Source organism: Montipora capricornis, chromosome 3, assembly GCF_036669925.1.
Source record: "Montipora capricornis isolate CH-2021 chromosome 3, ASM3666992v2, whole genome shotgun sequence".
Taxonomy (NCBI): Eukaryota; Metazoa; Cnidaria; class Anthozoa; order Scleractinia; family Acroporidae; genus Montipora; species Montipora capricornis.
The window spans coordinates 28777043-28792074 of NC_090885.1; the positions used below are offsets into that span (position 1 = coordinate 28777043).

The 15032-nt window shown below is 35.5% G+C and overlaps 1 protein-coding gene and 1 long non-coding RNA gene across 5 annotated transcripts in view; one reads left to right on the forward strand and one right to left on the reverse strand.

Annotated features, from left to right (window-relative positions):
- LOC138042790 (transcription factor 12-like) overlaps positions 1-15032 on the reverse strand; it is a 39588-nt gene that overhangs the window by 21651 nt on the left and 2905 nt on the right. For all 4 annotated transcript variants that reach the window (XM_068888797.1, XM_068888796.1, XM_068888795.1 and 1 more), the window contains exons 5-7: positions 13026-13057; positions 11079-11136; positions 1025-1071 (exon numbers count right to left, since the gene is read on the reverse strand). In XM_068888797.1, the coding sequence (XP_068744898.1) occupies positions 1025-1071; positions 11079-11136; positions 13026-13057 (137 nt within the window). The remainder of the gene's footprint in view (positions 1-1024; positions 1072-11078; positions 11137-13025; positions 13058-15032) is intronic.
- LOC138042792 (uncharacterized) overlaps positions 19-15032 on the forward strand; it is a 21692-nt gene continuing 6678 nt past the window's right edge. The window contains exons 1-3 of the long non-coding RNA XR_011131085.1: positions 19-711; positions 2614-2685; positions 4176-4251. This is a non-coding gene — a long non-coding RNA (uncharacterized lncRNA). The remainder of the gene's footprint in view (positions 712-2613; positions 2686-4175; positions 4252-15032) is intronic.

Genomic DNA, 15032 nt, shown 5'->3' on the forward strand with positions numbered 1-15032 from the left:
GACATTTTGCAGACTTAAGCCTATTCACTTGTAATTTTATCCTGGTGATAGAAACCACAATTTCTTCAGTCAGGAAAGGAATTTAGATGCATTTCCTTTACACTAAAACAGCTGTTACACTTTTCAGACTTCACAGCTGTTGATTTCCTTAAAGAAAACAAGCAATTCTCCCAGATTATGTAAATGAAACCAATGTGTATTTTAAAAATGCCGCTTGTCCTGAAGATGGGATTTTCTTAGCTGCATGTTTTTAATCCATCAGCAGTATCAGTCATGACAATGAATTCTCTATAACTTTGATCTGCCAGTCTGGAGTATCTTTGCCAAACAAATTAATTGATGTTGTTTAAAATATATCCTCGCAGGGCAGTACAAATATGAAATTGTTGGTAACATTTCCAGCAACAAGTTCAACCCAGTTTATTCAATTTGCCAGTGTATGAATGTGTAACCATTTTAAAAATGCACAACATATATGTCAGTAACAACTCAAAATACTGGTCTCTGCTCCCTCGGGATTTAGTTGGTTTCACCTTCACAGACTTTCTTTATCACTGGAGATCAGTCACGAAAGGCAGCTCATGGGATGTGTTACAAATAAGAGTTTGGATCATGCTTGTGACATTTTGGTGACCAATTTTTGCCATTAAGTTCAGTGGGGAGATTCAGGGGAGAATGGGTATTCTAACCAAGTTTCTGTGAGAAATCCAGGTGAGAATTTACAGATATAACCCCCAACATACCAATGAAGTAGTAAGCTCGTTTGAACAGAGATCTATGATACATGCAGCTAAACACATTTTGTGTAAGATGAAATTCTTGAATGAATGTCTACAGTATTAAAATGACGCTGTATGTTTTGAAATACACCTCTGCTTACTCTTTCAAATGTACCTCACAAAAAGCAAAAGAACTTTTCAGCTTACACCTTTATTAATTAATTTAATCTTCCAAGGGACCTCTGTAAATGAAAACAAGCCAACTTCTGGTTTGATTTCTTGAAGTCTGAAAGACCTTCACTTACAGAGATCGAGCTGTTATTTTTGCTTGACTTGTACTTCCTTCCTCTCCCTAAAAAATAACAAAAATCTGTCAGTGACATAACCCACTCCCCACATTTATCTCTCTATCACTAGTGTGGCCCACAGGTAATAACAACATTGATTGGCTTGCCTTCTCTGACCACTCATGAGGTGGCCAGTTGTCCTCAATTGAAATGAAATCGTGCTTCATAAATTATCAACTGGTGACCTCTTTTAGTCTATTTTCTTTATGCTATTAAACTGACTTTTGTCAATTTTATACATGGTCTAAAAAAGCTTTTCGTGCAGCAATGAATAAATTTATGTTTACTTTTTATACACAAGGCCTAAATTATTAGCCTTAACACAGCAAAATTAGTTGTCTGAGATAATACCAATAAAACTTCTTAGTTGAGACTCAGAGCAAAGGCATTTCCAAAAGCAAAGATCTTGTTTGTCTGTGTAAATTTTCTTTAACATTCCTTTTCAACAATCTTATGACAAAGATGTTGCATAAATCCTGTTTAAAAAAATTATGTTAATGACTTGTGATGCTCTGTGGACTGTTCTGATCAGTTGAGTTTACAATTAGATTTTGGGCATTTGTAGCTCTCTCCACTTTGTTTAGCGCTGTGTGTTGCACAACATAAATTATACAGCAAGCTGTTAGAAAATTAAGCGCTGAAAACTGGCTTTTTTAAATACCATATATATCTTAGTTTATAATGGTGACACTAATCTTGAGGGGGTCTTTCTGCATGCACCGGAAAGCATTGTATTTTTGGTCACTTCGGACTAGGGAGTTGCTTTGTTTTCTGTCTTTCTTTTCTTTTTCTTTTACGTAATCTGTGCTCCTGTACCTGCAGAAGGAACCTCTTGAGGGAACCATAGTAACATGAATCCATGAATAAATTAGTTGAATGAACGACAATCGTTGATTCCAAAGGGCATTAGAATGCCAAGTTGAATGATAATTATGATGATGTTAGTAGTCTATCTCTCAGAGAACTGTAAACTGCCACGATACTGTATGTGATATGTGCTATATAAATCCATTAGCAAACCACATTGTATCACAGTGGTCATGATGTGTTGACTGTCCTAGGGTAACTCAAAAGGACTTAGTGAAAACCTCATGTGAAAACAACTTTGCTGAAAACTGTGCTGCCATGTTTAAGTGCGTCGCCCTTGATTATCACATTTGTACAACTCATTTCTATGAAAATCCTAACAATTCATCACTCTTTACAACACGCAAGGGAGAAATCCAGGTAGATAGAAATTTCTGTACCTCTTTCATGTCCTCTTGCAAAAAAGCTCAGTTAGTTAGTTGTCTGTTTCTTACAGATGCCAAATCTTATCCTTCCTACTGGCTTTGCAACAGGCCTCACAGACCCATTAACATTATCATTATCAATTATCATAATCAACTAAACACTTACAATCCTCAAGAACAAATCATGGTATTTCCTAAAATATAGGTTTTTTCTATAATACTGTTTGCATTATTTGGACCAGCATTCATCAAGTGCTGAATGTACCACTAGCTAGTATGCCCTTCACCCATGAACACACTAAAATTACCTTGCAGTGAATCCTCCAAGAGTAGGTTGTGGTACCATACCTCGAAGATTTAAGATTAACAACTGTACTCCATATACAGGTATGCATTTAGCTTTCAACCGATCCAAGGTTTGCTGTCCCAATGGGTTACATGTAACCAAGTTACACTTTTAACTCTCAGTGGTCACTTATAGATTTTACTCTGTCTAACGCCAGACAATTTTACTTTGTCTAACGGGGGCCCCCTCAGGCCTTAAAGGGTCAAGGGTAACCATGGCACGATCAAGATTTGGGTATTAGCCTTAAATTGCCCAGAAGAGAATGTCTGACCACAGTATTTTATTATGGCTCCTCATCAAATTAATTCGCATGTCATGCCCATTAAAATATCTTTTTACCCATTCCCAGTTTCTTGGGTTACTCCTCTTCCCTGTAACGTTGGCTTCTTTGAAAGTGTCCAACTCTCCAATAATTTATGCCAGTCTGTTCACAGGCTGAGCATTTCCTATGCCCTTCTGCATTCCTTGACAAACTGTGCATTAAATACTGCAATCACCTACCAATTAAAATCTTGATAAAACAGATTGAGAGAAGTCAAAAAATTCACCCACTTCTGAAGCCTATGCACATACGTGTATTTAATCACTGTCCCATCAATGGTCTACAAAATCTATAGAATAGATGCCTTTTGAAGGGTACAATTCCCTTCAAAACAAAATAATAATCTAATAATCTAAGGGACGCAGTTTTTGACTGTTTAAAACCCACTGACACCTCAAAGGCCATAGGACACTCCCAGTCTATGAGTACAATCATTTGGCGTTAGACAGCGGATCTGTTAAGTCTCACTCCCAGGGGTCAATGTATTATGAACGGAGAAATTTTAATCAACAAACTTCATTATCATTTTGCTTTTTGTTATCTTCAAAACATGTTAAAAGACTGTTTACATGTATAAAAACAAGGGGAAGGCAGTTAATAATAAATGGCTTTTGGAGTCCGAAAAAAGTTATCAGGACTTTCGAGAAACAGGGCCCAGCATTTAAAATGAGCATAACCCATACTCCACTGGTTGATAAAGTCATTTTCATTGCACTGCCTTCTCTGGCATGTTAATACTAAATTCTTATTTCTTTTAAAAATCCTCAAACTGAACAAAAACATTTTGGACAAGGCTTTCAGGCTTGCTTTCTTCTGTGTTTTCTTGTGTCTCTTAATTTGCTATGAAGAACTCATGCTCTCTAATACTGCACTTGCCATTTATGATTCAGCCTCCCACAAGACCTCAAAAGCCTTATAGTTTAAAATATTAGGTTAACTTTTATCCCTAATTGTATGCCTTTGGAAAAAACTACAAGAAAAACCATTGCATGAGAAAATGACTATAATTTTTTATTTTACATTATGGATTATTTTATAAAACCCCTTTACTAGACCAGAACTTCAGACTGTACATTAGAAGAAATCAAGCAAAACCTCTTTGCCAATCATTTCATCATTGCACACATTGGCAAAGGAAGTAATAAGACAAGAAAGTGAGTAATACACATACATGGATTAAGATTCAAAGTTTGCTTTATATTCAAACAGGTGATGTTGAACAGATAAAGAAGTGTACCGCAAAACAGTTCATTAGGGATAAACAAGTATATGGCATGCTTCTACAGTAAGTTGTCTACATAAGTTCTCACGATGTTAGATGAATAAGGTTGCTTTAACACAACGTTTTCAGAATCACAAACAATAAGGTATTAAATAACTATGCACCAACAAACTCAGCATGTGACCCATTCTTAGGGGGTAGGTGGTGAGGAGTAGGGGACGAGGGGTAGGGGATGAAGGGAACTATACCTGAAACAACCCAAACCTTTACAAAAATGCTAATGTTAGGCCTAAACACTATGCTTTAGATAATGACAAGGCCTAATGTTGGCATTTTTTAAAAGGTTCAAGTTGTTTCAGCAATGGTAGAGCGGAGGGGTTGGCGCAGTGGTAAGATCTCTGCCTTCCAACCCTAAGGTCCCGGGTTCCATTCCCGGTTCTGCCGAGACTGGAATATTTGGCGACCTTCTTTCCCGCTAAAGTTCACTCAGCTTTCCATCCTTCCGAGGTCGGTGAAATGAGTACCAGCATGCATGGACTGCTTAGAAGCGGCTGCAATTTGCGCCTGTATATGCTTCCAGTCCGCTGGGGGTAAATTGATCATTGTAAAGCGCCCTTGAGACGTTAGTGATAAGGGCGCTATATAAATGCACCACTTTACTTTACTTTACTTTTTTACTCTTAACCCCTGCCTCCCACACCCTACCCCTCACCCCCGGAATAGTCATGCCATTTCCAAAAATCTTGACAAACCTTTTACAAAGTATACAAAAATTGGTTTTATCAATGGAGTTGATAATGTAACTTGTCCACCATACAGAGATTCTAAAAGCTGACATTTCAAGTGTTAGCCCTTCGTCAGAGCGAATAGAGGAATTGTGCGTTACGTCTAGTTTTTACAGTAGAGTAGGAGCTAAGCTATTGGTGTTTTTTGGAGTGGTTAGGGAGATTAAAACTAACCACTCCAAAAAACACATGGCTATCTGTGGCCTTTCCCTACATCTAGGTGCGACGGAAAGCCGCAAGAATCTGGAACAATAATTCATCTTCCAAATCGGCACCCTTAATCCTCACGGTATTAACAAACGCTATTCATATTCCTATTTTTCACATTGCCATGTTACCACCAATAGCTTAGCTGCTACTCTACTATAAAAACTAGACGTAACCCACAATTCCTCCATTAGCTCTGACGAAGGGCTAACGCTCAAAACGCCAGCTTTTAGAATCTCTGCATGGTGGCCAATTTACATTATCAACTCTGTTGATAAAACCAAATTTTTGTATACTACTTCGCCACCGACGTAGCACCACAGTTTCTTTAGAAACTACCCCCTTCATTCTTTTACAAAGTACTTTATCTCGAAAGTACAGTTTTGAACTCTTAACAATAATAATACTAAATGTCTTTTGCTGTCTTACATAGACAAGTTAAACAACTCTGAGTGGCTCAGTATTTTCAGTCTGTAAGTTTTGTATGTGCTATAATGCAACTTTCCAGGACAAAATGGGAAAGAAATTGGGTCATTATTCAAATCATTCTGAAATGCAGTATTCACAGTTGTAACATGCATTTTCACAAGGATTATTTTCATTGGCAATGTTGGTAAAAAGGTGGACCATGAGCTGTGAACAATTTTTGTGTTTAGCAAATTCAGACTTTCCAACTCTCATGATTTCAGGACTCATCTCATGGTCTCATGATTTAAATTAGAAATCTCATGGTTTTCCACAATAAATACAATCTCAATCAGATACGGCCTAAATTAAAATATACATACCGGTGTACATATATATATATATATATATATATATATATATATATAATATATATATACATATATGTGTGTGCATAAAATGAAATGATGTGATAAATTGATCATCAGCTAAAAGTGCTCAATGGGTTTACCAGGTTTACCAGAGCTTTGAATAGATAGATACGTAGACTTGCTTCGTGAGAAGCATGAAACTCGGAGTAGCGAATAAATGTTTTTGACCTAGTTCAAGTCTACGTATCTATCTATATATATGGATATATCTATATATATGTTGTGTGTCACTGAATATTCAGCTTTGTTTTTATGAGTTAAGGTTTACATTTAATGTTGCACGTGCGCTCCACTTGAATTTATATGTCGCAAGGCTCATCACATAGAGCGTTTGATTTAAAGTCACGTAATCTAAGATTTTCAGTTGTGCAGAAACAACCAAGCTAACCAGTTGTTCATCATGTTCGCTAACCAGTTATTGTAATTGCTAACCAGTGATTCGCTAAAGTTTTACTGGACCGTTTGCTACAGTGCTCGTCAATTAAGGAGACAGTCAAGAAGTAAGTTTTCCGTTAGTTTCTGAGTTTATTTGCGTTCATTTTCTGTTTCTTTTGAACATTTGTAAGGTCGAGTGCCAACGCAATTTCTTCGTATTTTAGATCTAATTGTCTTGTCAAATTAAATATGGTTGTTTCTCCGTATTGGCGTGTTTGGTCTCTTGTTCAACGGCACAATATATATATATATATATGTATATATATATATAGTATTACCATATTTTTACTTTGTATACAAGTCAAAACTTGTTCTTGTAACCTACCACCACTGTAATAGAGCTTTTTAGTTCTTAGTTTTAAACCTGTGGAAGGCCTTATCCACAACAGTCAAGAGTTGGTCTCTTTGTCGCATTTTACACTGATTTATATAAAGAAGGTGATCGAATCAACAAATGAACTGACTAGCCATTTTGTTGATTCAATCACGTGCACCTTCTTTATATTCATGCTCTAGTTGACTGATGAGTGGATCGATGGTTTGTTGGTCTACGAAACGTTATTGATTAGGAAAATCTTATTTAAAAGACCGCTTCATTATTGTTGAGCACCATTCTGGATTTATCAGTGTGAAACGCACTTGAAGTTATATATATATAAAATGCAGTATTTGCGCTGCTTCTTGTCACTGGGAATCTGGACCGAGCCAAAAAAACCTCAATCTGATGTCTAATTAGAGCGTGAAGTACCCTGGGAAGGCTCTGTTCATGTGTTCAAAATGGTGTAACAAATACCCTGGCTCCAGAGGCCTGTTGAAAATAACATATCTCTGAAAAACCAAAACTGAATTACTAATTTCCTCTTGGTGCTTTACGCATTGTGGTCGTGGCGTCACTGTGGAATTTGCCTCCTCCAAACAAAAATAATAACTTCTGGCACCCAGGGTACAGAATGAAGGGAGCGATCCTCTGAAGACATCAAATTTGTGTGAATTAATGCTGAAAGGGCAGTTCGGACACTTCTAGGCATTGTTAGCATTGAGATTCCTTTGCTTTAAATCATTTTTGCAAATCTCACTATTTGAGACCCAAATTGCAAGATTTTTTGGGGTAACTTTTTGAGACCTCAAGACTTGGGGACTTAAAATGATGGACTTCAGGTGATCTGCAAAAATTATTAGACAAAAATCAATGCTTAACATGTGAAAGAGATAGAACAGTGCAATGCTGACAGGCATGTGCCAAAAACAATAATCTCCTCTGTATGGTGGCATTTTTCAATTAACCATAAAGAAAAAAAATGGCAACAAGCCACATGTAGTCAGGTAAACAAATCAAAGTTCACCAAAAGTTGCACAGATTGATCAACACAAGTTTAACCAATCTCACAATAGAGAAATCTTCATATTAGTTGAATATGGATGACAGAGATTGATGTGAACTTTCTTTCATACAGAGTAAATATTTCCAAAATCTTATGGTTAACTTTACTACATGTATCACCACGGAAAGAAATGAAGGATGAAAGAGTCAATGTGACATGAAACGTCTAGCACTCAAAACTTAGATATAAGCCCAGAAAAATCATTCGCTCTTATTTAAGACAAAGGTTTCATTTAAACACAATAATTTACAATTAGAAATTTTGAAAAAAACTACTTTAACCATTTTAGTCCTAATTTCTGTTCGTCCATTTTCATACTAAGGATCTTAAGAAATTAATTTTCTCTAAGACGTTTCTCGTTGCAGCTCTCAAGAGAATTGTTATTGAATAAATTGCAAAGCAGAACAGATTTGTTCAGATCATCACTTTTCATGCCACATAACCACAAGTTAATGATATCACTGTTCATAAAAACCAATTTCAATAATTAAAATTACTATCCCCTTAAAATTTTAAAATCTTGATTACCGGTAATTAAAACAAAGTTGTGCCATACAAATACTAAAAAACTTTTTGCTTGAAAATTTTACTTAACTTAGACACTTATGTTGAATTTCAATCAACCTTCCCTTAAAAGATATTCTTTGCAAACCGACCAGCAACTAAAAATAATTAAACAATACCTTCATGGTCAAAAACCTATTATTACACTAAAATTTTTAAGTGAAACAAATTAATCATTGATCTCTTGCAACTCATACTGCTAATGACTGTTTACTAAAGCAAGTTATGATTCACCAAAATCATTTTCCTATCAACCAGAGAAGACAGATGTATGCATGCTCCATGTAGTTCTTGTAATCTTTTCTCAGTAGAAAACCATTCAATCTGAACTAAATATAAATAACCTTTCAAAAATACTTTGAATTGCTAAACAATAACAAGAAGGTTACCGCATAAAATTAATAGTCATTCAAACAAAACCACTAACCCATAAATTTCTTTCACTCATAATGAAAAACATAGTTCCAAAAGAAATTCTCAGAAGTCAGCCCTGTACATGTAATTGGTCTTTTCTCTTTACCAAACTTGCACGTACAGAGTACGTCCCTGCTTTACAGGGCAAAGTTTCCTTCACCTTAAAGACTGAAAACCAACAACACCCTAAAAACCACTCTGGAGAAAACATTTTTGTGCCTGCTGCAGTGACAGTACACCCATACCATAAGAATGTTCTTAGGACAAATCTTGAATAAAAGTAATGTTGACATCAGGTTATCAAAGACCTAAGTAATGTCGTAAAGAAGTTTCTTCTGGAACAAGAATTTACTTGGGTCACGAAATATTAGAGAACAATTAATATACATGTATAAAAGGTCATAATGTACAAAATCAAAGATTTTTAAAATGTTTCTGTGAACTCTCCCTGGTGCAATTATAAGCCAAATCTTAACAACTGCGTCTCTTTAAAGTGGTACTACGACCAAAAAAACAATTCCTTTTTTTCTTTGGATTTCAAAACTATGTTAACTAAACACTAACTGACCCAAGTTTTAAGTTCTGATTTTAAAAAGACACCTGTTTATTTTAAGTGGAATTTTCTCATTTATTGGTCTGCCATTACTAACTTTAAAATCTTGAGAGCTGGATCGAAGAGAAAATGACGTCAAAGACTCACTAGTTTAAGAATGCAATGCGTCTGCACACTACTGAATTAATACGCAGCACGGGAGTTTCGGGCTTTCAGACTTTTAAACCCGTGTTTTGCATATATAATAAATTGCGTTTACACGCTGAAATTTTAAGCTACTAGCGAGTAAATGACGTCATTTTCTCTAGATCCAACCCTCTGATGTCTAATCAGTCAGTTTGGAATGTGAGTAATGGCGGACCATGAAATCTAAAACTTACAGTCAAAATAAACAGCCTTCGGATAAAACTCAAAGCTCAAAATTTTGCCAGTTAGGTGTTAAGCGAACACACTTTCAAAATCTGCAGCTCCTTGATGAAAAATGCTCTAATGGCTGGGAAATCATAACAAACCAGATTTTTTTCCACTACACGTTTCCTAAAACAGGAATCTTCGCAACTGACAAACATCAGAAAAGGTTCAAAAGAGATGAGGGAGTGAAATAAACTTCTTCGTGCATACTTAGCAGAAATGCACTCTTTCTGGGACATTACTAAACAGCGAAACACCATGTATGACTCCACCATACATTGAATACTAACCGACGAAGGTTGGATTTGAGATTAAACATCGTTTTAGGCCTAAAAGGTTATTGCTCCTAATCTCAGTCATAATCTGAATCCTTATCTTAATCTCAATGACTTAGGAGCAGTAAAATGTTAGGCCTAATTAGGCCTAAAACAATATTTCATCTCAAATCCAACCTTTGTCGGTTAGTATTCAATGTATGGTGGGGTCATACATGGTGTTTTAGTGTTTCGTTTCACTATTTCCGTGTTTCGCTGTTTGCTGTTTTGTGGTTTAGTATTGCCCCTCTTTCTATTTCAACACAGCTATGTATAGACCTTTTAACCCTGCATGAATGAGGAATTCTAACAGTTCAGAAAATTCAAGGATTTTTAAAACCTGGTTCAATAAAACTTAACACATCTCACAGTTTTAAGTCTTGATTCTTTTCACAACTCCACCAACAGTTATTAACTAAAAAGAAAGAGCTATGTGTACACACATCCCAAACCAGGTAGGGTTTTGAGGCACTTTGAAACAGTTACATACTTTGCCAACTGGCAATGAATTACCTGGAGATTTTTATTCTTTTAAAGACTATGGCAATTCTAGATCTGACATTCAGTAATGTTACAGAATATCCGGGCTGATTTTCATTTCTTATTTGTGTTGCTTAACTTTTATTCGCCTGACAAAAATTTAACCCAAGTCTAACTGCCATGCTCTCTCAGATTTCCTCTAAGACGTTTGTGTAAGTTTTGCTGAGTAGGCATAAATAATAATAATAATAACTTTATTATACACAGAATTCAAAAAGTTGCCACTTATTTACATTGAAGCTGTGTACTAAATACTTATAAAAACAAATAAATAAATAAATAAATAAATTCAATAATTCGATAAACATAAAGCTAAATTAGATACAACTAAAATCAAGCACGATCATTTCTCAAACCAATAGTTTGAAGTAAAAACCAATAGTTTGAAGTAAAGGCAAAAGGCAAAAAGGCACCATATTCAAAGGATAAACAATAATCTAGCAACTTACAGTCTGGACTTGATAAAGAAACATCATGAGAACTCTGCAGTGGAGGAGGAAGACCAGCCTGAAAATAAACAGAATAATCATAATCAACATAATGATTTATCTTTGCTAAAGCACAAATGCTAGAAGTGAAAAAAATGTAATGCCAAATTAACCATATAAGCAGATACAACTACTGTAACCTCTACAGTGTCAACACAACTCAGTCTTTGGATAGTTCTCTTTGAGAGGATTCAATGCCTTATACCTGGGTAAGGAATCCTAAGTGGTAGGTACAAGCGTAGGATCGGATCAACTTGGATTGCTCACCTCGTATCGAACGAAAAATGGTTTTGTAAGCCACTACTATTCAACGTTTGCAGCAATTTCACCACGGTTAGCTTATAGATAAGGGCTAGGGTAATTTCTCGAGGCCTTATCGTTTTTTACGGCAATCCAAGGTGAGCTATCTGAGTTGATCCGGTCCCACTTTTGTACCTGCCGAATCTAAAGCCAATGTGCATTTCTATCAAATGAACATTTAAAGTCCTCTATTTAAAGAAGCTTTCAATATGTATGCGATCTCATTAAAATTGGTGCTTTTCTTCACCAAAGTCACCAAGTAAAGAAGGGCCAATAATACAAGTAAAGGACAAAGTTAAAATCTACAAAATCTTGCAGCAAGAATTATAGAAACAACCTTGTACTTGAAGAGCATCATCTTTAAATTGTATCATCCAATGTTCCTAATGAGCTTTCTGACACAACTACGAATGACTTTTAGAGGTTTTCATTCAAGTGTAAGAAGAAAAAACAAAGGAAGAGAAAAAGAAAAGAAAGGGCTGTATGGATGCAGAATAACTTTGTTCCTGTCTGTCACATCAGACAAATTATTCCCTTCAGTCTCTGGTTATTTTGCACAAGGCTAAGAAAATTCTCTGAGTCCTTCGGCTAAAGAGATTCAACAGACACACAAGAAATTCAGTAATTTGCATGATTTGTAAAAGCTGTGTCATCAGTAACATCTAAAGGTCATTTTACACTGAATAAATCCCACTGCTCCTTCAGAAGTATAAATTTAGGCTCCAGACATGACGGAAGTGATGAATTTTTTTTGGAAGAAAGCATTTAATTATCCAGTTGAATTGACAGTACAACTGCACAAAAAAAAAGCAATGCACCCAATCTCTGCTGGACTATTCCTGGGAATAACAATAGCCTAGCTTCCTTTTCCATCAAATATTAAGATAGAAGTTTAAACAACACTTTTCTTGAAATGCTCAAAAACAGGCCATTGGTATGGCTTTTCACCAACTATTTTCAAAATAAGGAAGAAGAAGTCTGAATGTTTTTTTTTGTTTCATCTTTTGATCAAGCGAATGCTTACACAATATGTTGAGATAGGTACAGGTAAATCTCAACCATTTCGTATGGTAAGTTCATGGACTATACTGATGACGAGAAAAACAGAGGTTTTAAAGACAGTAACAAAGCAGACTTTTTGCGTCCAAAACATGTAGATTGGATTTAAAGTGCCACAATGACACACAGGGTACTTGGGAATATTGTGTCAATCATTCCCTTGGGCTTTGAAGAGAAAGATGTGATACAAGGGTTTTCATTTTCAGTGTTTCACCTTTCAAGGAGTTCTGTCCAAAATTATAATAATTAAGTCGTTGAAGACTCAAGTTTATCACACTGAACGCAAATCCGTTAGAATTTAGACAACAAAAAATCAAGACAAATTACATACTGGTCTTTTCAATGATGGGAAACTTGAGTATGCAGAAAAAAACTTTTGCAGTGGTAAGGAACAAAATATCAATATGACAAAGTATATAACCTGGGTCACTTTTAAGTGGAACTATCCTGCTGCCTACTCAAATAAAGACCCCATTCTAACTGAACCCATGTAAGTCAGAAAGACAGCTGATGGCAAAATGACAATACTCAAGCCATAATAAAACCCACCTGGCCTCCTGATAATCCCGAATCTCTGTAACCTGTGAATCAAACTCAGTTGTCAGTTGCCATTAATACAATTTTACAGTACACCCTAGCAACTTTTTTATACTTAAAGATCTCTCAGTTTTGAAGTCAGAAATCCAGACTTCAGTTTTAGCAACATTCAAAACAGGCCACGTAACCATGGTTACACTTCCTTCATCTTCTAAAGACTGTGTGCATGTACCATACTTTTCAGAGAGTGGTCTGACACCTGTTTGTTGTTGTTCACTATTTATAGAAAATTGTGATCTAGTTTGAAATTCGTTTGGTTTTTCAAAATATTTGTGATGTCAAAAAATTGAACCAAAGTTTTGGGTGTTATGAAATAATGACAAATACAATGTTCAATCAGAATTGTTGGTAACCAAGCAAAATCAATTTAACAAATTGAAAGTGGTTCAGCGTTGTCTGTACTCTTACCGACAACGATATTCGTCATCATAGTGGTCAAAATGTTGTGGACTCGCTAGGTGCAGCCGAGTAAGTCCACAACAAATTTTGACCACTGTGATGACAAATATCATTGTCGATAAGAGTACAGACAACGCTGAACCACTTTCGATTTGTTTTAGCACAGAATTCAATGCCAAAAAAAGTTTTGTTTCAGAGCGTGACCAAAATGACACAAAGAAAAGAGCAAGCGTTGTCTATAACTTTCTCGTAATATGATTGGTTCATTTCCCAAAATGGGCGTTCCTGATTGGCTATTACATTGCTTGACAAATTGACACAAGCATGACACGCAACTCAGTTAATACAACCAAATTTCTTTGCTCACAGTCATCACGCTGTAACAAAAAGCTACGGTAAATAATGTTATAAAACTGAAGTCTTCAGGAATTTTTCTTTTCACTGTATTTTGTGTCCTGTTTCAATCAATTACTCATTACTCAACAACATTGGTTTGCAAAACCAGTCAGGTGGTGTGAGCAACTATTCGAAATGAGGCCTTGTGAATCACTATTGCAAACACCCCAAGAATATTAGTAGTTCCTTCTTAGATCATTTACAGTCATTATTCTATTGCAATCAATGTAGAATAACAGATGGCTGTGCAAAACAGAACCCTTTTCTCGCGTATCTTACAAGCATGTATACTTTACATTAACCAAGGGAGTTGTACTTTGAAAATCTTAGATAAGTAACTATGTTCAACTTAATGGACATAATCAGAGAACCTTAACCCACTGACTCCTGGGGGGTTCCCCATTGACGAGTAAAATCATCTTGCATTAGACAGAGTAAAGTTTATACTCTGGCGTTAGCCAGAGTAAAATACTAAGTACAGCCGGTTTAGGCCGGTAAATGAGTTAAATTAATTGGTTCTTCATTGAGTGATTAACAGATATTTTACCTGAGTGAGCAATGATCTGGGAAATTTAGTTGTCACAGCATTTCATTATTATTGTAACTGTGAAAACTAAACAGGATTATTATTTTCCTAAGTTTAGGGGATATCTTTTTACTTCGTTGACCTGTTCTACTGTTTTTAAACAGAAGGAAAAGAAATAAATTGCATAAGGAATTAAATGACCAACTCTTTTTGCATTTTCAACAAACTCTCATTTACATTGCTCCTTTGAAGATCAGTTGAATATAGATTTGCTTCACAACAATTCATACCAGCATGTAATATGTTATTTTTTTTTATATACTTTTCAATGATAACAGAAAAAACTTAAAATTATTGTAAGAAGAAAGCTGGAAAATCTGTGTTTAACTAATGTCTCTTTTAAGGGGGCCTGGTTCAATGTACTGTTTACTCTAAAATGCTTGCTGTTTGATCACTTGAAGATCATGATGCAGATTTTATCAAAATGTAAATAAATGGTTCTATTTTCAAACTCGCATCAGGTTTAAGAAAGTCTACGAAAAGCTGCAAGACAACTTGTTCCATTTAGCACGCAATTAAGACTTTACAACGTTAACTTCACATTTAATTTAATAAAAACATTTTAATAAAGTTGTAAC